At 38.7% G+C, this 27,566-nt stretch overlaps 1 protein-coding gene across 2 annotated transcripts; it reads right to left on the bottom strand.

Moving 5' to 3' along the window:
- Nucleotides 1–472: 472 nt before the first annotated feature.
- On the bottom strand, nucleotides 473–26,884 carry DNAJC15 (DnaJ heat shock protein family (Hsp40) member C15). Of its 2 annotated transcripts, XM_080592856.1 has the most exons (7): nucleotides 25,691–26,884; nucleotides 18,011–18,062; nucleotides 16,003–16,076; nucleotides 9,101–9,177; nucleotides 3,895–3,965; nucleotides 2,507–2,570; nucleotides 473–738 (listed from the first exon to the last, which is right to left on the bottom strand). In XM_080592856.1, exons 1-7 carry the CDS (start codon nucleotides 25,790–25,792, stop codon nucleotides 705–707), a joined length of 474 nt encoding a protein of 157 aa, XP_080448982.1. In that variant the 5' UTR covers nucleotides 25,793–26,884; the 3' UTR covers nucleotides 473–704. The 2 variants fall into 2 exon arrangements, with proteins under 2 accessions (XP_080448982.1, XP_080448983.1); XM_080592857.1 differs by lacking the exon at nucleotides 2,507–2,570 and having other exon boundaries at nucleotides 25,691–25,861.
- Between the last annotated feature and the right edge of the window lie 682 nt (nucleotides 26,885–27,566).

Here is a 27,566-nt window from a genome sequence, read left to right as displayed (position 1 = left end):
CTGGTTACCTGTGAGAAGAGGCCGACCCCCAGCTCCCCACACCTTCCTTTCAGGTAGCTGTAGAGAGCAATGAGGTCTCCCCTGAGCCTCCTCTTCCCCATACTAAACAACCCCAGTTCCATTACTCATCCCCTCCCCTGAGTTGCACCACTGAAACTGCACTCATCAATAAACCCTACCATTTCACAGAGGAATGGATTCAGTTGTAAGGTAATGATGAAAACTTGCCGTATGGGATTTGTCATGTTTCCAGTGACCAAACACAGTGTCATGGATTTTCTCACAACAGTTGTCTTCAACAGTGAAGGAGAAGTCTATATTTAAGACCTTTTTCAATTTTAAGAAGGTCCAAGAGTTTCATATAAGTAACTACTTCAGAAGAAAAACACATTAAGAGAATTTTCAAAGCTTGTAATGTATCATAATTCAGTAAAAAATACACTAAATCTTAAACGTAACTGTAATAGAATTGTTTGCTTTTAAATAGTCTTACACCTTTAATTCTGACAATAAATATAAACATTCAGTGCAGTGTTAAGAAACCGTGCAGAACAAGTAGATGTACTTGTAGCTGCACACAATGAATCTATTGAATCTTCCACAGAAAGACGTGTAAAAGTTGATTTTCTTTTTTTTTTGGATCTCCTTTGATGCAAGGCTTAGGATTTCAATTTTTGGCACTGGATTCCAGCAAGTCTTTTGCTTCATTTATTTTTGTTGCTAAGTAAGGTGATCCACCTGAGAAGAAAAAAAGGTAAAGGATTACCATTTACACATCAGTATCAACTGCTTTACTTACAGAATCCCCTTATTACTTGCTTTTATTAGCTCCCCTTCCTAAGTAGATCCTTCTCATACAACTGATTAAAAAAATGACACTGATATGAAGAAAACTAATTGATACGGGAACATGAAGAATGTAATCAAAACTGAAGTCACTGAAGAATAAAGCTAAACAATTTGTCTCCTAAAGAAGTCTGAAATCTAAAACCATTTCACACTGGTGTGATTTAGACTTGCAATGCAGTTTTGCTGCAAATGTATGCAAGGTCAGCTGTCTCAAACATTCATCTAAAGCTAATAGCTATTATGCCAACCCACCCCAAAAACTAAGAGGCAAAATTTTATAAATAATTTTGACAAAATCATTAAACATGTGCACACACACACACACACACACCAAGCCTCTGCTATTCTAGATGCCCAGAATTACCAGGCAGAAACTGTCACATTAAAGCTATTTAAACATGGTACGCCTTCTAACTTCTAGTCCTGAACACTGTCATTGCTTTACGCTCCATCTAACAATTTGATTACAGTTCAGCAATCTTTTTGTGTTTGTTTTTTTACTCTCCCCCTGAGTGCCAACCATCTGCCTACAGTCACTGAAAACAGCATTACGAGGTCTGTATCAGTAACTTGCCATTTACTAGAATACACCTATATATTTTTTTAATGTAAAAATGTGATTCCAGCAGTACTATTCAGCATATCGAACAGCCTTTTCCAAGGCATCTGTTCAATCATAATTTTTCATTCATCATAAAAGACAGTGATAGAAGAAACAGAGAAGTAGTAGCAGTAAACATGTGTAAACAAAAACAAAAAGCCATTCCTGCAGCAATCCAGATCATTATAAAGTCAGTGCATGGTCTAATAAAACAAGTGGAAAAAATAATGGAGTTCAAGTCTCTTGCTCATGTTTTGGTTTTGTTTGAATGTAGTCCTAATAGCTAAAACACATTTGAGCAAAGTGAGGCAGGGAAGGGTAGAGAATCGAAATATAAAAACTAAAAACTAAAACTAATAATAATAAAAGAATTGTCTTTCTACCCAGGATTTGCTACATTGGTTGAGTATTGCTTCTTTCAAAGAGTAGACAAGAAGATAAACAGTAAAGACTATAAACTGCAATAAACAAGGTATCCAAAATATTTTTAACTTCGCCTTTTATCTTTGTCTTTCGTTTACTACATAACTACAGTGCAAGATCTTAAATTCCAATCTGCTAGAAGTGTTTTCACTACATTTACATCCTTGAGTGCCATATTAATTTTGTAGCCCTCCAATGAGAGAAAATTCAATCTCATGATTGCCTAAGTGTTTGTTTATAATTAAGGCAAGTCCAAAAGACTTATCTCTTCCTCTGTTTCTGTCAGCAAGTATTCTTTCATAAGATTATTAACTGATAAAAAATAACATACAATATATAAACATAAAAACACTTTTAAACTGAACTAAGTAAAGGTTAATAAGCAACCACTTTAGTACTGCTCACTGGGGATGTTATTATGCAAACTTCTATATATTTCTTATTTATTTCTAATCATGTTCTCTTCAACGTTTTGAGTCTCAGATAACATGTAACTTAAAAACTGTATTTACTGCTCTTTCTTCAAACAACTCCAGCTGGTAAAACATTATTTTGGAATAACACTCTAATGCTGGATATTATTTTTAAAAGCACATCTGTGCTACCAGAGCCAGAAGAAATCAAGATACATACATGTGCGAACAAATCTCTCTGTGATGCCATACGTTCAAGATCACTCCAGGCCTTAGCTCTGCAGCTGAAGACATTAGACAACATTTTTCTTTTTGGCCATGCCGGAAGAGCTGCAGGGGCAGCAAGGAGGCACAAATCCCTTCAACTGGTGTTCCTACTGTGAAAATGCTCCATCCTAATAGCGCACAGGAGGCCTCACTACATCCATCGGAACCTGCATTGTGCCCAGCTGCAGGTGCATTATGCTGTAAGAGCCGTCGGTTAAAAAGTATGATCTTTGTAACGGGAACTGCCTCCTTAGGGCTACTCAACACCCACATGGAGATTCATGGTTCTGGCTCAAGTCTCTGAATACTGCTACAATAAAACTTTGAAATTTATTATTAAAATCTTTTGACCTCCTGGGTACTCTAGCAGTTAAGAGGCATTTGACCATCATGATGTATTAAAAACGCAAAAGATAAACTAGAAAAGAAATTATATTTATGCAGCTTGTACATTACAAAAAAAGTGTAAAAAATGAAAGCATGACATCGAATAAGCAGGACGACTTCAGAATTAAATTGAGGGATGAAGACATTAAAGAAAAGCATTGACTAAACACTTCACATGGCCAGTGGTCAGTTATTTTTCCCATTTTCTTAAAATGGGGTGCAGGCAGGGAGCCCTGTAATTCTGTCAAGAAGATGTAAAAAAAAAAACCCTCTGATTTCCCCTTTTGACTTCTGAAATACAGTGCAACTCTTCACCATCTGTTATTTTAAAGTCGAAACAGCAATGAACATATGGGCTTTCTTTCTCAACCAGCTGTAGTGTAGTTAAAGTTATAATAATAGCCTTTCTGTAAGATAAATTTACATTAAAAACCTGGCCAGTAAAGCAACAGTGCCCAGCTTTACATTTTTTCCAAGTGAATTCAAGGAAGCCTGAAATTCAAAAATGATATACTTAGTGCCTGCAGAACATTTCCCCACAGAAAGTTACTTTTGTACACGTGACTGATCCATCCCATTTCAATACAGGAACAGGAGTTTAATATAAAAATGTTGTAGCTCATTTTTCCTTATTTTGCAGAAGGGTTGTTTTTTTTTTTTCTTCTTGTAAACCAGTGTGGAGCACTGTTACACAAGCTTATAGTTTTATCTGAAATAGCACAAGACAAGAAAACCTTAAAGAAAGCTGAGCAACTTACTAAAGATGTAGTTCATAAAGTCTGGAAATCAGTCTAGTTTATCTGAGATAAAATGCACAGAAGCTTAAGTCTATAAATAAACTTCATACAGTGTGGTTGTTTATACAATCAGTAAACTGAAGAGATCTCATTTAAGCCTCTTCCTTTCCAGCTTTGATTAAAAAAAGAAAAAGAAAAAGAAAAAAGAATTACTTACCTTTATCAGGATGATTCAAAATCATGATTCTTCTATGGGCTGTTCTGATTTTGGCCTTGCCAGCAGATGGACTGCAAAAATAAATTGAAGTGCTTACTATAAATGCCACTGCATTCAGGCTGTAAATTAACAGTTTATACTGGCTTCAAAAATAATTAAAACTTGAGATTTTCACCATCTTGTGGACGAAACATAAAATTGCATCTTTGAGGAAACTTAACAAAAGACATGCAAGATACTGGGAAGGACATTTTAAAAAAAGCCTGTGTATTTGACACATACAAACATCCTTCATCCTTTTTCCTTTTTTTTTCAAACTCAATACACCCACAGTGATTTAAAATACATAATTCAGGAGGAAATAAAAAAGCAGCTTTAGGTGTATCTAGTTGGTATTCTTATCATCAGATGCAGAAAAAATATTTTTTCCTCCTAGAAAAGAGGTATTTATATGACCAATGACAAAACAACAAATATTAAATATTATCATATTTTTTCTACTGTAAATATTTTTATAGTTGCTATAAATACTCTCTGTTGGAGCCTGGTGAAAAAATGTATTTGTTATTTTTGCAAAGCTGTTCAATACGTTGCATTTACGGACATGTTGATTTACAAGAGCTACATAATGCTGTTTCCTTCAATGACAGATACATAAAATATGTACTTCAACTAAATTAAATATGTACCTTACCAGACAAATAACCACTTATGGATGCAGTATGCCAGCACAGTAGACTCTGGTATGCAAAAGGACAGTTTAAATGGTTTAGTTTTTCGTAATTTGTTAGCATGCAGAAACGAAGCAATATTTTCCACTTCAGGTAGCTTCTTAATCAGCGATGATTCAATTAATCTTTTTGTAGATACAGTCTGAACGCAAGTTATCAGCCTAACTACGCTCCCGAGGTAAACAACCTCAAATTATTACTCTGTCACAGGGAAATTAGTGTATGTTACAAAAATAGTTCACAGAACTGTGTAAGAAAAGAACATTTCAGTGGAACAAAGTAATCCAGAAAGTAAGAATTAACCAGAGGGTGAAGCGCCTGGAACTACAAAAATGATTTATTATCAGATAGCTAAAAATAAGATGCCCATATTTTTACTTGTGCATCTGTTGCTTAATGTTGTAATAATAGTTTTATATCATAATAATATAAAGGGAAGTTGATATAGCACATTTAGAAATTCAAATGGCTAACTGGAAAAGTTGCTGCTGCCTATTATGGAAAATCACGCAGTTTTGTTCTAACAAGCAACTGAAAATGTGGTGTTTGTATCTCATAAACTAATGAAATTTGACATTGTCTTATCTGGCTATAAAGACTTATATATAAAGGATTAATTGCTATCAGAAAAAAAAAACCTAATGTCAAAAATCTAATTTTCATTGAACTGGTACAACCTCACAACCTGAGTCAACCCAACACCACCTCCTAACCTCCCTGACTTCCTCTGGCTGAAAAGTCTATCCCCAGGAACACTGGGAACACTTTTAAGGGCAGGGCTGACCTTCAGGGGCCCTGGGTGGGCTGCAGGAAGGGGCTACCAGGAACCCTTCATGCAATTCAGCAAGGACACAGATGCAGAGCCCGGCACCTGGCGGGGATGAGCCCTTCACAGTGCTATGGGCACTGCACAGCCGGGCTGGGGAGCAGCTCTGCTGGAAGGACGACACCTGGAGGACAACGAGGTCATGAGACAGCAGCAAAGGAGGACAGCAGCCTCATGGCAGTATGGACAGGAGCATGGTCACTTGGTTGCCAGAAGTATCTCTTCCCATCTACTCAGCCAAGCACATGAAGCGTCCAAGAAGGCCAATGGAATCCTGGCTTGTATCAGGAATAGCGTAGCCAGCAGGAGCAGGGAGGTGATAGTCCCCCTGTACTCAGCTTTGGTGAGGCCGCACCTCGAGTACTGTGTTCAGTTTTGGGCCCCTCACTACAAGAAGGACATCGAGGTGCTCGAGAGTGTTCAGAGAAGGGCAACAAAACTGGTGAGGGGTCTGGAGCACAGGTCTTACGAGGAGCAGCTGAGGGAGCTGGGGGTGTTTAGTCTGGAGAAGAGGAGGCTCAGGGCACTCAGGGCACCTCACCGCACTCTACAACTTCTTGAAGGGACGTTGTGATGAGGAGGGGGTCGGCCTCTTCTCCCAGGTAATTAATGATAAGACTTGAGGAAATGGCCACAAATTGTGCCTGGGGAGATTTAGATTAGCTATCAGGAAAAACTCTCTCTCTCACAGAGTGGTCAGGCACTGGAACAACCTGCCCAGGGAGGTGGTGGAGTCACCCATCTCTCACGGTGTTCAAGAAGCATCTGGACAAGCTGATAGGAGATACGATTTAGTAGCTTAGTGGGTAGTATTGGTGATAGGAGGACAGCTGGGCTAAATGATCTTGTAGGTTCTTTCCAACCTTGTGTTTCCATGATTCTATGATTCTGTCACATCCAGATGCTGCACCCCTGCACAGAGCAGATGTAGAGCAACCAGAGCAGGTTCAGGAAAGGCCCCACCTTGCTCAGGGGCTGGAGCATTTGCCTTGTGAGAAGGGGCTGAGGGAATGGGGCTTGTTCAGCCTGGAAAAAGCAGCCCCTCAGTGCCTACACAGAGATAGGGAAGAGTACGGGTCCAGGCCCTCCACAGGGACTCATGGTGGGAAGGTGAGAGAAAATGGGCGAGAAGTGAGATGAGAGGTTTGGACCGGACACGATACTTTCTGCTCAACCAGGACAGCCCAACAGTGACACAGGTTGCCCAGAGCATCTTTGAAGACCCTCTGGGTAAAGAGCTGAGCAACCTTGTTTTGAGCAACAGAAAGGACTAGAGAGCTCCTGAGGTCTCTCCCAACTTGAGTGGCCTTACAATCATACAATATACCTATGTTTACAATGAAAAATAAAACACAAGGAAAAAAAAAAAGAATCAAAACTACCGAATCTTAAATACTGTTTATTTAGTGCATGTTCTTTTACGTAACCTTTAAAAAAAAAAGCTGTTAAGTGATTCATGTTTTAAAAATCACAACAAACATTTTCAACTAATGCATAATTATCGTAATTCACTTTGTACATTAACAAACACTTTCTTTGGAAAGAAATATTTTGCATCTCTTTCCGTGGAAGAAATGGTATGGTATAGATAATTTTATTAATTTTTATCTAGAATTTTAACTTACAATTTTCATCAGACATTTTCTAACTTCAGAAATTCAGCAGCAGGGATTTGATAGTAGTAAGCCATTATACTTAAGACGTCCATAGGCAAAATTATTTTATACTGGCAAATCTAATGTTTGGATAACACTCCTAACATTTTCACTTTCTATCTCATCTCAGACATTTCCCCATCTCTCCCACCAGCAGTTCCTCCTAGAGGGTATATAGCTGTTAAAAATTATTGCCATTTTGTACTGAATTTCAGTAATCTGTTCTGCTTAATAATAAAACTTGAAAATAGTTGGTATTTTTAGTACAGTACTCTGTAGCTTTGGATACATTTTACATAGTTTAAATATAAACAATGCACATACATGTTTCTGTTGAAAACCTTGCAATCTTAGAAAATGTCTATTGGAGTATAATATCTGGAATGTGTAAAGAGCCAATGTATTTGAAATGTAAAAGCTGCCATTGTATGTTCACCTTTATCATGCCTCTTTATTTACAGAGTGCCCACATACATACTGAGCACTTAAAATAATGAAAAAAGTCTCTGCCCCCAAATTTAACATGACTTGGAAGCGAAGACACAGAAGACAAAAGCTACAAAAATAAGATCAATGCCCAGGCAAAAATCTAGTTTATTCATAGCTTGGCAGTTTCCATAATACTTTAAAACACACTCGTTTTTTTTAAATGGCACCTTTATACATACTGAGTAATACTGAGTTAAAAACTGGTCTATGAAGGTGTTTTCAAACAATGTGAAAGCTTCCTATAAAGGTATTAGCCATGCAGCTACACAATTAAAGGCTCAATTCTTTAAACATTAAGAACATTCCTTATATCTGATTAAGAATGGTATTTGCAAGCCTGAGCCCAAACACATCAAGCAGTGTCACTGTTCCCTGTGCAGACTCAAGCTATTAAAATAAAAAATTAATCAGGGACTGACTTCAGATGTGAAGAAACTTCAGGCATGTACATGAGCAGTGTTCAGACTAAGCATTACCACTGTAAACAGACTTTAATGAGCTGCAGTGTGCTACTCTGCAACACGACTGAATCTGCCCTTATAAAGTAAGTGAAAATGTAAATACATTATCAAACATAAAGGTCAAAGGAAATATTTCTGAGTAGCATTCATATAAATCTCCTGTTCAGTGTTCAAGCACAAAATATTTCAAATGTAGTTTTTTATTTTACAAATTCTTGAAATGAATGCTACATCTCCATGATTTCCATTATGTTAGAAGTAAACACAAATAGCACACGAACAAGATTCTAAGTCTCAATTTTCACCACCTGAAATAATTTCTTCTGGAGATAATTAAAACCATCCTCTTTATTTTTCCTAATCTTAGAATTCAGAACTAATCTAAACCAGAAATAGGATATCTACTACCTAAGGTCAGATCTGCTCCTCTCATCTGGAGAGCCTTTAAACTCACCATTTGCTTTACAGAACCTGCTAAAACATGTCCTACCACTGGCCAACCACGTTTCTGAAAAAAAATCCACTTGAAAATCCATTGATTCCTCAGCCTGGAAATGACTTGCTATACCCACTCTAAATGACAAGTCTCTCAATGTACTTTTTGTTTGGAGTATGCTGTAACTCTTAATCCATACAAACTGAAGAGTAGGGAGAAGAAAAAAAATACTGACAAAAAAAAGAGCAAAATTGATTTGTTTTCCTTATTTATCAATATAATCTACAATATTGCTCATATCAGGGTTTTTATTGGAAACCAAGCCATGTGATTGCACTAATTAGCACAGTATGTGCTATTCTGATTATTTTAAGAGCACTAATTCTCCAATGCAGTATGTTGCCATACCTTCAAGCCAAACGTAAGTCGCATGTTCCATCACTATTTTATTATTTGCTTTCTAGCTTAAACAGAATATTAGAATGGTTTAAGCCATTAGGTGTCTTTAAAAAAAATACATGGTTTTGGCCGGAGTATTCCACATTCTTTCAACATGCATTTTCTTCATTCACTCAACAAACAAAAACACATTAATGCAACACACCTACCTTACACCTAAAATAAGACTTGCTTCTCGCCTACTCATTTTCTGTTCAAATCCTCCTTTATAGTAGGATGAAAGACTCTAAGAAGAAAAAAGACAAAACCAGCAATAATTAGTTTCATATACAAGGTGCCAGGACCTAAATCCTATTTATTTGACCCCAGTCAGAGCATAACATTCATCTATAATTTATTTTGAAGGCATGGAGTGAGTAGAAACCAGATAATATGAAAGGACTTCTCCTGGGTGTTAACACATACAAAAGCCAACTTAAAAATAGCTATCTGTGTTTTTACAATCTTCTACTACTAATAGAAGATATTAATAGCTACAACCATTAAAATCCTGCCTTCAGGCAAAACAGTCCAGAATCTAAGTACATGCTAGTATAAAGCAGTACACTGCCTGTGTTTGGGGAGGAAGGGAAGGGAAAGGAGGAAAGTTGTTTAGAATAGTACTGGATGCACTGAAATGGAAAATGGCAAGAGTCACAACATTCTGGCATCCAAGGAATTATGGATGATCACTCTGAATTCCACATATTTCTACAAAGAAAGTAGGTATAAGCTATAATAAAACGATAAGAATGATAAATATAATAAACTGATGAGTCAATTTTTTTATATGAATCAATGTTACTTAAAAAAATATATCAAAGAATTATTTGAAGAAACCCTGAAAAAAAAAAAAGAGAAAAGGTTTAGAAAAAACTGCAAGCTCTATTTCAGGAAATCACTGTGCTGGAGAAGACGGGAAAGTAGCAGAGTACATGGGAAAACACTAGCCAGGTTTTTCCTTTATATCCTTCCCTAGACACTGATGACTGATCAAGATTGGAAACAGGATTTGGGGTTAGTTTTTCATAAAAAACTCACTAGCATGTGCGACTTTAGCCACTGTTTTAAGACAAAAGTAAGAAAAAAAAAGGAAAAGAACATTAAAGAAGAGATAGAGATGAGAGTAAATCATTGCAACAATTAATTGTCATAGGGAATAGGTTGAAAGTATACTTGTCAACTGTAAATACATTTTAAAATAAATTTTTAAACAGTTACTGAACCACAAGGATGGTTAGCAATGATTTCCTCAATGTAAATGTTTCTTACAGAAGAATTAGGGATAGCCCACTGCTATACAAATAACAGTCCCAGAGGCAACAGACACAGCTCCAAGACAGCCTGCCTCTGGGAATTGGCACACAGTGCCAACTGAATCTGCACTCAACAAGACTGAAGTTTTTTTTTCCTCAGTGCAAACCCTATCATCTAGGGAAAAATAAGCTTCTTTTGCTGCTGTCAAAGGGAAGTCTGGCCTGAGAGCTGAGATTACTTTTTAAATGTTCCTTTTACCCCCCAGTAAACATGTGCCTGGCCCTTAATAAAACACTTTTCTCACTAGCTACACTAAATATATCCATTCATATCCAGCAAGAATTTTGCCTTACGTTTATAGATATTCTCTCTCAAGTAATTTCAAATGCATTAAAGCATTTATAAGGCTCTGTCTATGATATCTAAATAAAGCCTTTAATTAAGGTTGGGAACGACATTCACCCAAAAGCATGGTTCAGAAATAATCACCTATTGCCACCGGTACAGAACGTCTCTGAAGGCAGCAATACCCTCGTGTAGCCAGGAAGTCTCACACAGCCACAGGAAAGATATATATATACATTATTTTTTTGTCAACTTTTTTTGTGCTGCTATAATCTGTAGCAAATCTTACTTTTCTGCTTCCCACCCCACTCAAAACATACATGAAATTACCACCACTGTAACACTCTGGTTATCAAAACCAAAGCAACTGCAGGCATGCCATGCCTACAACAAAAATCTGTTGATGAACCACTGCTACAGCTGTAGGGTAACACAAAGCAGGTCTGTCATAGTGCACAGCAACATTAGAGGTTACAGTACACAGGGAACACAAATGGTTTCTCCAGTCCAAGAGGAAATTATTCTAATGATTTAATGGTCACCAGGTAACATCCTTGAGGAGGTAAACGTGCCCAGAAATTTGCAAGGACATCGAAGAATTACTACAGCCATGAGAAAAGAAAAAAGCATGCTTTAATGCCCTGTGAAATATTTTCCAGAACTTCTTACAAAGAAACTTAAATACAGATGGATTACTGAAAAGGTTAATTCTTCAACCCCAGCATACAGCTCTAACAATTGGACACTGATTCATGTACAGAAAAGCAATATTTGAATTCTCTCTAATAAAGCTCCTCTCTGTTCTTGGTAGATTTCATCTAAAATAGCTCATTTGAAATCAGGGAATAGAGAGAGAGATGGCTATAGGCTTAAATTCAGAAATATTTTTTCATGTTTTTAAAGCACTTTTCCTTGACATTGCTCCAACCTCAGGAAGCCTTGATTTGGTTCACTTCCAAGAGAAATCAAAAAAGAAATTCTGTTGTCTATGTCCTTTGGCACATAAACAAATAGGAACCTTCAAAAACACTGTGTGCAAGTGGGCATCAGGAAAAAGTATATTCTTCTCAGAAATGAAGCACAGGGCAAGAATAATCATTTTGTTAAATTAAAGTATTGAACCTAAACAGAATTTAAAGCAAAAGGAAATTAGACATCGAAGCCACTGTTCCTCTTGGTTAGAATATGGGGAAGAAGCATTAAGTCTTCATTTTAGGAAACATCTTGGCAAATTTCTAGTTCCCATATAAAACAACTTTTCCACGCTATTGAAATTAAAACTAAGAAAAAATGCTTTCTTTTCTAAGTAATGACTACAGTGAATGAAAAAATACTCAGGTATTTTTCTGTTAAGAGAACTTTCTGATGTGTAGATAGTTCCAGACACTTTATTATTTATTAACTCTGGCTATTGCAGAAAAATTTTATACTGGAAGAATCACTAAGATGAGCTCTCCGTTTCTTCATCCTATTGGAGAGGGGCAGGGGAACTTCCATTTAATTTACTCATTTCCTTGCATATTGTTACTGTTTAGCAACTTATATAAGCAAATTCTGCTTACTGAACAAATGCTATTAATAGGTTGAGGGTGAAACAGAAGATGGCTGAACTTGTTCTGCAAACATGCATTCACTCTTGTAATTTTTCACAAAATCCAATTCATTTGGACTGTGACATCTTCAAGATACTTTTCCTGGAATAGCACAGAGAAAGCATAATGACTAGTTCCATGCAAGATAAATGATATTCAAAACTCCATAACTGAAACCAGACATCACATCAAATTATATGAGGTAGTGTTTTTTTTTTTTTTCTGATAACTTTTTGTGTTGGTCCACCACCACCACAGTTCCCCACAGAAAAAGGTAATAAACACAGTGTGTGCGTGTGCTATTTAGAAGCTGTGTTTATAAAGTAAACTAAAATTTGCTGAGATCATCATAGAGATTAACATAAAATGGGCTGCAAATTGTATTAATCTCTGGAAGTTTTATTTTCAATGAAGGACAAGATGGATGATTGCTACTCTTACTTCTTAATTCAGAACTCTACGCATCTGAGAAGAAATGGATCAAATAAAGGAAACAGTGGAAAAAATTCACATGAGGTGCTATAGAAGGGACCATTGTTTTCTGGACCACAATTTTCAGGGTTGGGGAATTTGAGGATTTTAACAAATTTGCCTAGAATTGCTGTTTCTATAGCTGAATATTAAATATCATTGATTAAAAAAGGAAAAGCAGTGCTCTTGAAATATTTTTTATTTACTCTTATAAGAAAATATTAACATTATGATTAATAGCATTAAGGTCTCTCTGAGGAAGAAAAAACAATTGACTACTTAGCACCATGAACCTTCTATTTGCAATACATTCAAGACGTTACCCAGAGAAACAAAACAGTGTCATTGGCATTAGTGATACGAGTAACAAAATAAGGTTCAAGCTAAAAATAAATAAATTTAAAAACAAAGTGTTTCTGTGGAAACCATCGTGATGGACTTGTTATAGAGGAGAAATAAAAATGTTCCCTCTTATGTCGTCTTCCCCTGAAAAACGATGGCAGAAAATGTCAGTACTAAATCACAGCAGCATTTACTCTTTACACTTAAAAAGTCTATATATTTAATTGCCATAAGTTAAAGCTAAATGAGAGGTAGGAATTCAGAATAAAATGTAACACTTTTTAGTTGCCTTTACTTGCTCCTTTTAGCTAGAAGATGAGTGGAATTGTTGACTCTACACATTAGTTATTTAGGTAAATAAATAGTGTCAGGTACTCAAGATCCAACAAGCAGGCACTTTAAATGATCACTTCGTAACTGCTCAACTTGACCTCACGTAAGTAATTTATTAGCGAGCAGGAAGAAAGCGTAACACTATGCAACTGCAGCTAACAAGAGTTGCAATTTCTATTGTGAACAGGAAAAAAAAAGTAACCGCAAACGTGGGGAGAAGAAGAGTAGGGGCTTACAGAAAGAACCAGCTTGCATTTCAACAGGCAGCTGCTTCACACACCCCCCAAAAACGAAGGCTATGAGGGACAGGGTTTGATTCTAGAAAACGAGAGTAACCACTGAAAAATACAGTGACCAAGTTAGGAGCCTCCAAACACTTCAGGAAACCAGCAAAGTAGCACTAAGCCTAGACACGAAATGAATACCAGGTGCTTTTTCCAGTAAACACAGGCAGAAGTACTAACTGCTTGATTTCCATTGTCAGCACAGTTTAGAGAGCAACAAGCTGCAAAGAGACATGATGAAAGTGCTAACCCATAGATTACATTCAGCAGCTTCAAATTCCCCAAAACAAAATCATGTGAAGCACTAAAGAAGTTTGGACAACAAACACTTACCTAGAATCTTTGTATATAGTATTTTCTCTTTCTATTGTTTTACAGACAAATTACAAATAGGAAATGATTGTTAAGGGGAAAAAAAATCTCAGAAAACATGCAATCCAATAAAGTTGTACCTGTAGAGTAATAGAGAACAGATAACCTTGGCTTTGGAATTAGACAAGGGACTTAAATTTGGACTATGATTGTAGAAAAAAAAATTGCCATTACCCTCACAAGTATACAGTTAACAAATACTTGCAGTTAATGGCAAACCAGAAAAGAGTTTTAGTATATCCAGCAGATCTCATGTTATATTGAAAACTTCTATTTTTATTATCAGCAATAGAAGAGAAGCACCCTACTGGAGATCAACATAAAACTCTGGGCTTTAAGGCAGGATGTGAAGGCAGAAACAGGACTCAACTCCATGACCACTGAGAATTCAGAAGGTACTCTGGGTTGTTGGTGAATTCTGCAGGACTGTGGAAGTCATTAAGGTAAAAATGAAATAGACCTCGACTGAGCCAGGCTCAGCCAACATACTGGTTCTGAGGGGTACTGTTTCCTAGGAACAGGCACCTCTCTGTGCAGTAGCATGTCATATTTCAATGTATTAAAGAGAGTCACCACCTGCATTCTTGCATGCAAATGTCTGAATTTAGATTCACTAGTCCGTAGCTACAAGTGGATAGATGAAGTGCTGGACAAACTTCTGGAGAAGGAGAATGAAGACTGAAGCACTCCCTACTCTGAAGCTACATCCTTACCGCTTGCTAGTTCTAGTCACAGTGTATCTGCTTCACATGATAGCAATTTAATTCACAATGCCTAAAGTCCCCTCTGATGTTTTGGCAGGCAACATGGGAATCTCTCCAAAAATGACTTTAGAAAGGAAAAATGAAATTGGTGTTGGTCACACGACAGCAATGCAATAGAGGGACAGAGAGCAAAAATTGATCCAGGCACACCATTTCTGGCTGATACACATCACAATTAAGAACAAGCGTGGAACTGCCCTAAGAGGACAGCCCACGTTTTGAGTCTTTCCCTCCCCCAGAAGCTTGCACTGATCGTCCTTGCACCTTCAGCACATCAACACGAAGGAGAGAAGGCAAACAAATCTGGCCTCTAGCTTCTGCCTATTCTTGACATGCAGTATATAGACAAGCTCCACGTTGCAACTGGCCTCACAAATACATGCAACGTTAAGGAACACTTCAAAAATCCTGCATGTTTTTTTCAGAAAATAATCATCTGCAATAACTATTCACTCACGCTCACACATCAAAAGGTGAATGGTGGAATTATCCACTTCCATCTTGGACAAGTGTTCGCAGACTGAACTTTGAAAGAATCAGTTGCTATAAGCAGTCACCTACCTCAGTAGGAATTACTTTAAACAAACTGGAATGGAACATATTTATTTATTTACCAGAGAACAGTGCAGTCATTGAAGCCAAAAAGAAAGCGCTCTGGAATATTTCCTGTATTTCCTCCTCTCACAACAGCCTACCTTTTGATTTGTCTTCTTCATTATTTTATTTTAAAACAAGTGGAGCAATAAAGAAAACAGGATCTTGGTTAAGAGCTCAAACGTTGTAGCTGGGGAACAACAACAAAAAAAGACAACTCGTGTGCAAAGAGATAGAGGACCTTGTTTTCTTGTTCACACATGAGTTGCAAAGAAAGAAAACAAGCTCCTCCATCTCTTTGGCAACCTTTCCTGGAAGTTTATCTGTAAGAAAAATGACTGAATTTGTTCCTTTTTAGCTTCTTAAAATGAAACTGCAGGTCATTGCTTTGTAATTGCTAGGATTTAGCTATCTTCTCACAGCCCACTTCAACAACTTCTTGTAAGACTTACTAGTAAAAAGTTCTGAAACAGAATGTCACCAGAAAAATCAGAATTGCTTATGAAATCTCACAAACATTTTTTGATACAGTTTCATCTACAGAGACTTAAAATATACCCAATAAAATGCTATAACATACAGAGTAAGGAGCACCCTCACCCTGGGGAAAAAAAAAAATCTAGCTGGCACTTACCATGTTCAAACATAAAATGGCTCCTTTCTAAATACGTAGAATTTAAAAATGATTTAGCTATTATGAAGTAACCTCTAAACTTACAGAAGTTGAAATCTTCCTTGCTGTCTCTGTAATTGCTTGCTCCAATGGCTTCCAAAGATGGAATGCATAACGGCCTGGAAAAGATTGAAGTTAGATGAACTTATAATCAACATTCACACATACACACACAAATAGCCTCTGACATCTGCTCCTCACCTTACAGAAGAAAGAGTTTTCATTAAAAAAAAATAAATCAAAATCATTCTTCATTGTTAATCTTTTCATTTCATTTATTTGTTGTACAGCACTGTTGCACTTTACTGCTTTTCAAGATATTCCCTCAACAGCTGGTTTTGGATCTTGCCCAGCAGAAATCCTGTGATAAACCTGCAGTGGTTTACATTTTTCAGTCTTTATATTGGGACTGGGGGCAGGAGAATGCTGATACACTGAATATAAAAACCCAGTCACAGAGCGCAAAGATCTGTTGTGCTTGCGCACAAAATAAATAGATTTAAATGCATTTCAATATGACAAATGAAGTTATCTGCCTTGTGAACTTTAAGAAAAAGCAAAATATGAAACATTAGCCTTCAATAAACATTATTTATTAAATACTGTTCAAAGGTTACGTCTTCCAAAGAAATCTATATACTACATGTTTCTTGGTATGATGTTGTACGCTTAATCACATATTGTAAGCACTGCATTTTTTATTTTGTTACAAAGAGAAGGCCTTTTGGGATTCATAGCCATTCAACTCCCAAATGGCAGTGAGCATCTATAGCTAAGAAAGACTACATCACACTAAATCAGGCTGTATTCTCTGAAGCACAAAGAGGGTCTACCAACTAAACAATCAAAATTTGTATTGCATTACTGGCAGGTTTTCCCTGTAGGTCCCCTTCCCCCAATTTATGTTTTGATTAATCATTCATTAGCAACATAACTTACTATTATACACAATGGAAAAGCATTTTATCAAATGTGTCTCTGCTTTACTCTTATAACATCTTGCTTTCATTCTTAAAATACAGGATGTCTCCATAGGTTATTTTAGCCATTTAAGTCTGTGCCTACACTAACATACAAGTTAAAACCACTGCTGGAGTATCATTGCTGAAATGCTGTCATGTACAAATAACATACTACCTCACCTTCTTCTTAAAGCTTTCTTTTACCACTTCATTGCTAGCTGTCACTACTACTTCAGCTCAACCAGCAAAAGAAATTCTAAAAGCACTCCTCTTCTGCTTCCACACAAGCACATATAACAACAAACTTAACAGGTGTACATCACCAAAAATCCTGACTTTCCTTCCCCTAATTAAAATAAAACAGCTGTACCCACAAAACACCTGCTGAATTTTAGCACAACTTGTTCATCTGTGTGCATCTATTCTTGGTGTACACATTTGCACATGTCTGAGCATGGCCGATTTTACGTCCTGGAAGTAATGGATACCAACTTGTGTATTTCAATACCAGAACAGACCAGTTATGCCATCTGAATCAACCCGCATGTAAATCATGTTAAGCCAACGGCCCACGTTCACACTGGAATACTTTTTCAGAAAAAACAAAGTCCAGATACAAAGAGTTCAGGTAACAAACAAGCTATTATAGGTACAGTTTAATCTGATAAAGCACTGTAGCCACTAAAGCCTTTTATTTTTCTCTATTTGAATTTGTCTAGCATCACCTTCACACCAGAAGATCCTGCTACGCACTTCTGTACTAAAGAACCTCTTCCTTGCAATATCCTTGTGTGTGCGTGCATGTATAATGTCATCATCTTACATTATATTTTGCAGAGAAAGAATATGCAGAACCTTTTCACTGCTGCCCATAAAATATGTTTCTCTAGCAGCGACTTTTTCAAAGAGAATTTTGGAAAACGTATCAGGGAATTTTGAAGGGACAGGAGCTACAACTGGGCACAATTCTCCATAGCGCTCTCAGGCAACTTCCACTTCCCAAAATAAATATTCATAAAAACTCCATTAACGTGTTTGGAAACAGCAGCAGACAGATAGCAGTTCCACAGTCTGCTAGAAATTCAGCTTACCTGCAAATGCAACGGTTGCAATGCCAAGTCCAACTGCTATCATAGATCTGGCCTAAAGCAGAAAAACAGGAAACAAAATAAACTGCAAATTCAATTTGAAATACAGGCATCTTTAACAGCGAGTATTTCTTATGCCTGCCATATATAATTTATATGAAATATAAAAGAAGGTTCTGTATTCCACAGGCTACATCAGATTTTATACTTCAGCCCCACAAACCCAATGCTTCAGGTTTAACTTGCAACTATCCATTAGCATATCAGTGAATAAACACTAACAGCTTACTATATGCAATAATAAAAACATAAGGCAGACACTGCCCAGGATTACCTGAATTTTTTTTTGCGCAGACTAGTTCAACACAGTCTGAAATAACGTTTGCCATAACAGAAGGTGTTAGTTTATTACAAAAACATGGGGAGCAAAAAAAAAAAGTCCCATCCCACAGCCGTAGCCACAAACAGTAATGTCTTCCACCTCTCACTCTGTGACTCATGGAAGCACCATAGTCAACACATGGAGACTGGACATTTCATTATTTACTGTCTGTACTTAGAGTAAAAATATTTGTAAAGAAACTTAAGACAGTTTTCATTTTCAGCTTAAATTTGCTTCAAGTCTAACTGGACTCTTGGAACCAAACTCTCCAAAAGACTTGACCATCTGATTCACTAGCAACTCCTACCTTTTGCTAGCTGAAAGGCCCCGGAAGGGGTATGTAAATTTTTCTACACAGTTTTTGAAGAAAGTCAAGCATCTTATGAAGGATATTGAACAAGAAGCTACTACACAATACTTAGTAAACCTTGAAGATGGGACTGACTCCTCAACCTTCTCCAGAACTCAGGAATGGTAACAAGCATCACAACCACACGTCTGGTGTGTCAGGCTATCTATCCACATCTGAAAAGCCTATGTTTAACATTTGAAAAAAAACTGAAATAATGTTATCTGTGGCATTACCTGTTTTATGATGGTTTAATAATGCCTTGAAGTTTATGCCAGAAATCATGAGAAATCAGATTAAGCCTGTTTAGTTAGAACTCAAAACATAAGTACGGTGAAAATGCTTTTATCACCAGATTGCCTCTTCTGTGTATGGCTTTCTGCTCCTATTACTTCTGCATTTATCCAAAAACTGGCTTATAAGATTTCTACCAACAAAGCTGAGAGCAGGACTGGAGGCCCAATTTTCTACATTAGTGTCCCAGTAACAGGATCTGGAACCATGCAGTCTTCACTACTAAGACCCCCCAGGGCTAAAATTCTTTGTAGCCAATCCTATTTCTAGACAGAGGAGGGGAAGAGTTGGGAAATACAGGTTTTAAAGCCTTCAAGAATTGGATTATCAGGGGCTAGAACCCAGCTAGAGCTCCAAAGTTAAGACTGGGGGAGTTTTATACAGAAGTGCTTAACATCCACCTGTCTATCCCATTTTATTTGTCTAACTCTCCATTTCAGTGTAGCCTTAAGTCTTGATATTAGCAATCATTTCTGAACTATAAGCATGTAAAAATAACGTAGTAGTTTAATGTCTGTTGTTCCTTTCAGTTGCACAAAATTTCCCTTCATCTTCAGACCATGAAAAAAATATAAGTATGCTGCCTTAAATGGCAGATGAAATAAAACGGTGAAGCACACAGTTCATCTCCTCACTAAACTAAAATTCGTTTCATTTCTTCTCACAAATCGGTTTTCCCAGGCTCTCAATATACAAAAACCTTCCACGAAATTCTTCTGATCTCTGTTTAGAGACTAAGCAGCAACTGCCACGTTTCTGGAAATATCAAAACCCTATAGAAATCCTATATTATTCTGTGGTCTGTGATCATGGATTTATATGCAGTACAGACTTTCCAGAACTCATTCAGAGTGACAGCGAGAATCTTTCACTAAGTGGTTACAGCCAATTAAGAGCCCAACAATGTGTGAAATAGATCATATTGGGAAAAAAATATATATTTATTAACCTGTGCTTGTCAAAATTAAGTTATACTTGCTTTGCCACCAACAAGGTGGCTTATGTCAGCGATTTATAGCAAGGTACACTGCCACTGGTAAGAGACACCTCCTCGCAGGTAAAGGCAGAGCAGAAACCAGGCTAATAAATAAAACCTGGACCCTGTCAGCTCAGCGCAGACATTGCTTAAGTGTTTTTGCAGAGTGGTTTGGGAACACAGGGCAGAGATCCCTGAGGGCCTTTGATAGAGTCAGTCACGTCCACTGGCACATACTATTGCAATCTCAGTGGAAAGCACTCGCAGTTACTGGAAAGCTAGTGGAAAGCAGATTTAAAAGGAAAAAAAAAAGGTAAAAAAAAAAAAAAGTGTCAGCAGCTCAAGGTTAAAAACTGTAAGGAAGATCAGCAGGAATCTGAAGACCAGCCAGAAAAGTAGCTAAAAGGCATTGGAAGATCAAGCCAGAGAGGCATGAAAGATTGTCCACATTTACAGGTGAGGTACCCAAAAAGCTGAGGAACGTTGGTTTAAAAACTGAATTTAAATCAATGGAAGAAAGATTGCATGGTTCATCTTTTACTGTCACAGCCTCTCTCATAAAATCAGAGGTAACTTCAAGTACTAACCAGTAAATCCTTTAAGTCCAGTCTGCTTCAGATTCCTTTTCCATGCTCACTTAACTCAGATGATTATTTAGAAGAATAAATCAAGGCTACTCTGGTGCTTTGAAATAAAGAACACAATTTTATTCTTATAGTGAGTGCAGAGCTTTAATTAAATGCACCCTTTTCTCATCAATATTAAAGAAAACAATTCATTCTCAATGTGAAAGGGATCAGCTTATTTATGGCACGCTAAGACAACAAGCACCATGACTATTTTGGATCACATTGCTTGAAAATGCCTGCTATTTCAGACTCAAAGGCTCAAAAAAACCCACCACCAACAAAAAGCAACAACTCTGACTTTCAACTATGACAGAACTACCTTTTTTTTCCCCAAAAAATAAACAAGTTTAAGAAATTTAAAATATGTGGGTTTTTATATGAAAGCATTCTTTTAAGATCCAAGAGGGAAAAATAAAGAAATAAAAGATTAAAAAGTAAAATCTGTCCCTTTCTTGATTCAATGAATCAGCTCCCAAAGGTAAGTCATCAACCCTGTGCTATTCTGCTGATCTCAGTATTTTAATTTTACTATGTATTTCAGTTTTCAGTAACAAACCCTCTTCGATACAGATAATAAAAGAAAGTTTTGCTAAATCTGCAAAACCTGGATTTTTTTTTTTTTATTATTCTTTTGAGAATTATGTATTAGGAAATACACACATTAGAAAGGCAACTGCAATACCTGACTTATCAGAGCATTTGGCAAACAAAAAAGGATAAAGCGTATTAACTAACATACAGTATATATGCAGAGGTACACATTTTATGCTGTTAGCATAGAGATCTATGGCCTAGTTTTTTAATACTCAATTTTCCAGAAACCTTAATTTTTGAGAAGAAACTGGGAAGAGTAAAACTGGGAAGAATAAGTTATTCTTTCTGCAAATTCATAATCCACTGTGCCCTGCTAACTTAACTGTGCTCAAAAAGGTAACTTCTGTAACTTGTAGCATTACAACTTTTTCTTCTATGTAGTGGAAAAAAAAGGTAATTTAGCAAACATAAAGAGAATTTCAAATACACGCTTTTAAAGTTTCAGCACAATACATCTGACTACAGGCTACCCAAACCAACTTCACAAATGTCAAAATATACCTGTTTAAACAGGGTTTGGATTTTATACTCTGCTTCTTCTACTACTATCAGTGAAAACACCTTTCTTGGTTAAATGAAAAATATTTTGCTTTTCCCGCAATTAGCTTTCAGATACACAGCAAGAGCTGGATTCTTTTTTGGGCCACAGAAAGCTACAGTCTAATGGAATAAAAAGCACACAGAAAACAGTAATTTGTTCTGATGGGCTGGACAGCAATTTATTAGTCTTTTTTCTCTTTAAACAGCTGTATGCTGCTAAGAAATAGGATTCAAAAGTATATTAACCAAGCATACAAAAATATTTCTGAATATTGTTTAATATTCAGAATAAATAAAAATGCCTGAAATAAATGATTGTATTTGGCATAGAAGGCAGAAGGTTTCTTCTACTCCTCAGAAGAGTAGCTACAGCTTATTAGAAGCCTGTTTCAGAGCAAACCACCTAATCAGCTCTATATGGAGCCGGATACGTTGGGATTATATCATAAACTATCTGCAACAGATTTGATTTCATAACCTAATGCCTTGCATCCACTCTTACCTTCCTATGAAATTTAATTTCTTTTCCAATAGTAAATTAAAAGTAATTTCAGCTGGATACTCCTCTCCATACTCACCCAATTTTCATGTCATTTTTTATCATCTATTTTACAGCATTTTTTTCTCTTTTCTGTTTAAAAAGAAAACTCTTGCATGCTCTCAGCTGATGGGGGACTTCAACCACCTGGCTGTGAGCTGGGGAAGCCCCACAGCAGGCTCTGACCAATCCAGGAGACTCCCGGAGTGCGTTGAGGACAACTGCCTGGTCCAGGTATGAGACAACCCAACTGGAGGAGAAGCGTTACCAGACCTGGTGCTCACCAGTGGGGATGAACTTGTTGAAAAGGTTAAGGCTGGAGGCAGTCTGAGCTGCAGTGACCATGTCCTAGCTGAGTTTGTGATTTCAAGAAATACAGTCCTGGCAAAGAGCAAAGTCAGGACCCTCAACTTCCAAAGACCAAAATTCCAGCTGTTTATAGACCTAGTGGATGGGATCCCCTGGAACACGGTCCTTAGGGACAAAGGAGCTGACCAGAGCTGGCAGCTCTTTAAGGATGTTTTCCTTAGAGTGCAAGAACTCTCAATCTCCTGTGTAAGAAAGCGGGCAGGGAGGGCAGACAGCCAGCATGGCTGAGCCAGGAGCTGCTGGTCAGACTGAGGTGCAAGAAGGAAATGCACAGGCAGGGGAAGCAGGGACACGTGGCCTGGGAAGAGCACAGGGATGCTGTCCGGGTGTGCAGGGATGGGGCAGGAAAGCCAAGGCATGGATGGAACTGAGCTTGGCGAGGGATGCAAAGAATGACAAGAAGGGATTCTCTCGGTACATTGGCCAGAAAAGAAAGGCCATGGAGAGTGTGCCCCCTCTGATAAACAAGAGAGAAGAACTGGCAAGGAAAGACATGGAGAAGGCTGAGGTACTCAGCAACTTCTTGACCTCAGTCTTCGCTGCCAGTCAGGCTTCCCACGTCTCTCGAGTCCCTGAACCTCTGGGCGAGGTTTGGCTGGGGGAGCGAAGTGCCTCCCACTGCAAGCAAAGAGCAGGTTCGAGACCACCTGATGGAACTGAACAGGTACAAGTCTGTGGGGCCCGACGCTGTGCATCCCAGAGTCCTGAGGGAATGGGCTGATGGAGTTGCCAAGCCTCTCTCCATCCTACTTGAAAAGTCCTGGCAGTCAGGTGAAGTCCCTGGTGAATGGAGAAAGGGAAACATCACTCCCATTTTTAAAAAGGATAGAAAGGAAGACCTGGGCAACTACAGACCTGTGAGCCTCACCTCAGTGCCTGGGAAGATCATGGAACATTTCCTCCTGGAAGCAATGTCAAGGCACATGCAGGAGGACAAGGAGGGGATCCGAGACAGCCAGCATGGCTTCACCAAGGGCAAATCATGCCTCACCAACCTGGTTTCTTCTATGATGGAATGGGTGTATCAGTTGACAATGGAAGACTAACCAGGATCATTTCCCTAGACTTCTGTACGGCCTTTGACACAGTCCCACGTAACATCCTGATCTCCACATTGGCGAGAGATGATTTGAAGGGCAGACCATTCAGTGCAGAAGGAATTGGCTTGAAGGCTGCACCCAGAGAGTGGTGGCCAACGGCTCCATGTCCAAGTGGAGACCAGTGACAACCAGTGTCCCTCAGGGGTCTGTCCTGGGAATGGTCCTGTTTAATATCTTAATCAATGTCAAGGTAGGAGAGGGTGCATGGGGCGGGGAAGGTGTTTTTAGTTTGCTTTTAGTTTCTCACTGTTCTAATCTGTTAGTAACAGGGAATAAATTATATTAATCTCCCTATGCCGAATCTATTTTGCCTGTGATGGTAATTGGTGAGTGATCTGCTTGCCGTTATCTCAAACCTTAAGCCCTTTTTCGTCATATTTTCTCCCCCTGTTCGTTTGAGGAGGGGGAGTGAGCGCGCAGTGTGATGGAGTTTACGTAGCCATTAGTGTGAAACTACCACAAGACACTCTTAACCTTGGATGCGGTAATGAATAGACGCACAATGCTACAGCTGATCTTGCTACACCTTTGAATTTAGTAAAAAATAAATAAATAAATAAATAAATAAAAATTGCTTTGTCCTGCAACATCTTTGCATTTAATTATATACAACTTCACCTCCTTCTGAATTCCAGAATTCCTTAGCTGGGAATCTAATAAGCATGTACCCTGTCTCTTATTCCACTGCTTACATGAGGCCATGAAATAGGTTCCAGTCAAACTACAAATTAGCTCCCATAGCCAACCATTTGTTACAAGAAGTATGGCTGAAAATGCATTTTATAAGACATTGACAAGTTAAAGATGAGCTTCATGAAGAAGCACTTCAGGATAAATCTAGTCAAGACTGAGAGAATATGAGTTAGAGATGAAGCCATTTTAATTAATTTATATTCCCGCCTTTTACTGAACAGTAGTCTCTAACTATCACAGAAATGGCATGTCTTTACCAATGTTATTCCTCAAAAAGTACGGATTATCAATTATAGTTAAATGTAAAAACGTATCTTAGCACCTGGAAGCTCAAGGGCGAGCTTTCTTCCCTTTTTTCTTCAAGGCTCTGATCGTGGTACCGCATGGATTTTCATTTAGACTTGCTGTTGTTCATAGCCTCTGAACCTGAATGTGTGAACACCGCAGCTGGTCCCTATGGTACCAAGCTGGCTGACATGTTTTAGGCTACACAAATCATAGAATATCCCAAGTTGGAAGGGACCCACAAGGATCGCTGAGTCCAACTCCTGGCACCACACATGTCTACCCAAAAATTTGGATCATATAACTACAAGCACAGTCCAAACGCTTCTTAAACTCAGGCTTGGTGCTGTGACTGCATCCTTGGGGAGCCTGTTCCAGCGCACGACAAAAGCCCACTCTGAAATACTTCGCACTTCTTCTGTAATGTCAGTTTAAGGTCCTTATCTTCAAAGCAGTTACAGGATCACTCTCCAGCTCCCACTAAAACCTAAGCGCTAATCCTACAAATCCCCGTGACAGAAGCCCAAAGACCACAGCCCCAGCAGAAACCCTTAAAAGCTGAGGACACTGCATTCTCCACCAAAAGGTGGGAGAAAATCCCAAAGGTCCAGAACCCGGTAATATAAAACCCTTCCACGTAACCCAGAACACACCAAGAACACGACAAAACAACTCCCGCTGTAGACACTGTACTCCTAGACTGCTGTAACAAAGGATAGATAGGTCACAGAACCCATATATCATATATAGAGAACTGTGATGTGAAAAACGGCATTAAAAAGTAAACTCGTAGGAGCAGACGCGTGGACACGAGCATGTATTCACAGGCATTTAATAAGCGTGAAACCCAATCCCCCTGGTGCGGGCAGAGCCCGTCCTTGTCCCCCCCCCCCCCCAGTGCCCGCCCCGCCCGCCCGCCGCGCAGCGCGCTCACCAGCCCCCGGCCCGGCTCGGTTTGGCCCTTGCCGGCACCCGTAGCGGCCCCGGTGTATTCGGCATAGCGGAGGGCCTCGGAGGAGGCCCCGGCTCCCTCCATAATGGCGGCGGGGACGGCACGCTACGGGCTGCCCGGAGGGACAAACCAGTTGAAACGCGAAGCTCCGCCCCGTGTCACTCTGCCCTGACAGAGAGAGGGGCCCCCTTGGCGGGGAGCGGGGCGGGCGGTACCACATCGGCTTGGCGGGGGTGTGTGGGATTGGAGACTCGGCCTTCACCTCCTCGTCCCCGCTTCGTGGCCGCCCTCGCGTAGACTGCCGATTCTGCTAAAAGAGGCTGAGGGCTCGGCTTTACCGCTGAGGTTACCGTGAGGGCGCTCATCCCTCAGGTGGAAGTTGAGCCCCCCCCGTCTCACCGCAGGTGGTACGCACCGCGCTGAGGAGGGGCGGTTGGGCGCGGCGCGGTGCTTTGCCCCCTGAGGGGGCCTGGGGGGGGAGGCGGGATGGTGCCTGCGACGCCGTCCCCTTCTGTTGTCCTTCGGCCACCCTGAGGAGCTGGGGGGCTGCCAGACGGGTGGCTCCTTGTTCAAAATCCAGAGAAAGAAAGGGAGAAGGGGGATGAGAAAGGGATGAGGGAAAAGGTATGCATTAAAAGTTAGGGTAAGAAGTGCAAGAAGGAAAACACTTGAAAGGAGGAAAGGCCAGGCAGAAGTTATTCATGTCGCTCTTCAGAGAGTAGAGTATTTTATAAAGGGGAAGACGTCTACAAAGGAAACGACAAAGGAAGTCAGATCTAGGGGAAAAAAAATAATGATAATAAAAAATTCTTCTTTAATATTTATATTTTTGCACCTTGGCTGATGTCTGCATCTGTCAATGTATTTTGATGTCCTGAAAATCCTGGCAGCTGGGGGTCATAGTTCACCCCGCTGAAGATCTTCAAGTGATACTTCAAATGCATCAGTTGCTGGTCACCGTTAGTCCTGTATCACCAGCTAAAACGTTCCATCTCTTCTCAGTAATGCAGCATTACTGATCTTCTTTTGTCCTTACCTTACTTCAACCTTAATCTTACCTTAACCTTACCTTACCTTTGCAGTACTGGCACTGGAATTGTCTGGACACCCTGGTACTCAAGAATAAAAAAAAATAATAAAAGTATCTCCTGTTTCAAAGTGATTTTTCTTCAGACACATCATTTTGAGCCTGTATCGTGATTTTGTATATCTGATTGATACTCACCAATCTTCTCTAACACTGGCAGGCAACTACTTTAATTCATCTTTAAGTATCTTCATAAAGTACAGCTGCTATTAGCTGTAAAGGTGAGAATAGCATTTCATTAATCTCAGACAGATATATAAATTTAACTTGCTGCAGCACAGAAGTCGTTGGGAGTTGTCTGATGATTCATCTGGGAAGAAATATATACCTTTTTACTTCTTCATTCAACACATAACATATGATCATGTATGATTAATATTTAAATTTTCAGTGGAATTGAATTTCTTGTAATCTTGAAACCTATTTCAAAATCAATAAAGATGTCCCCAACTGATCATTTTTTGTTCATTGATTTGCATAGAAGTAATGCAGAGTAGCATGTCACTTGCTACCTTTTTGATTAGCAAACTCCGTTTAAAAGTAATAAATTTAAAATAGTGGAATTGAGTAGGCTTTTTTCCCCCTTAATTCTCCTCTCCTGCATTTTATTGCAACGTGTTTAAAAAATCTGTCTCTCCTGATGAGAAAGTACTCTTTGACAAAAGATAATCAGCTATAAGAGGAGAAACATTGTATTTGTTTTGGGGAGAAAACTGACATGGTAGGAAATGAAAGAAAGCCAAACAAATAAGAGCAGGGGAAAGTAAGAGG

The sequence above is a fragment of the Anser brachyrhynchus genome, assembly GCF_964034855.1.
Source record: "Anser brachyrhynchus genome assembly, chromosome: 1".
Lineage (NCBI taxonomy): Eukaryota > Metazoa > Chordata > Aves > Anseriformes > Anatidae > Anser > Anser brachyrhynchus.
This window is presented reverse-complemented; position numbering and strand designations above follow the sequence as displayed.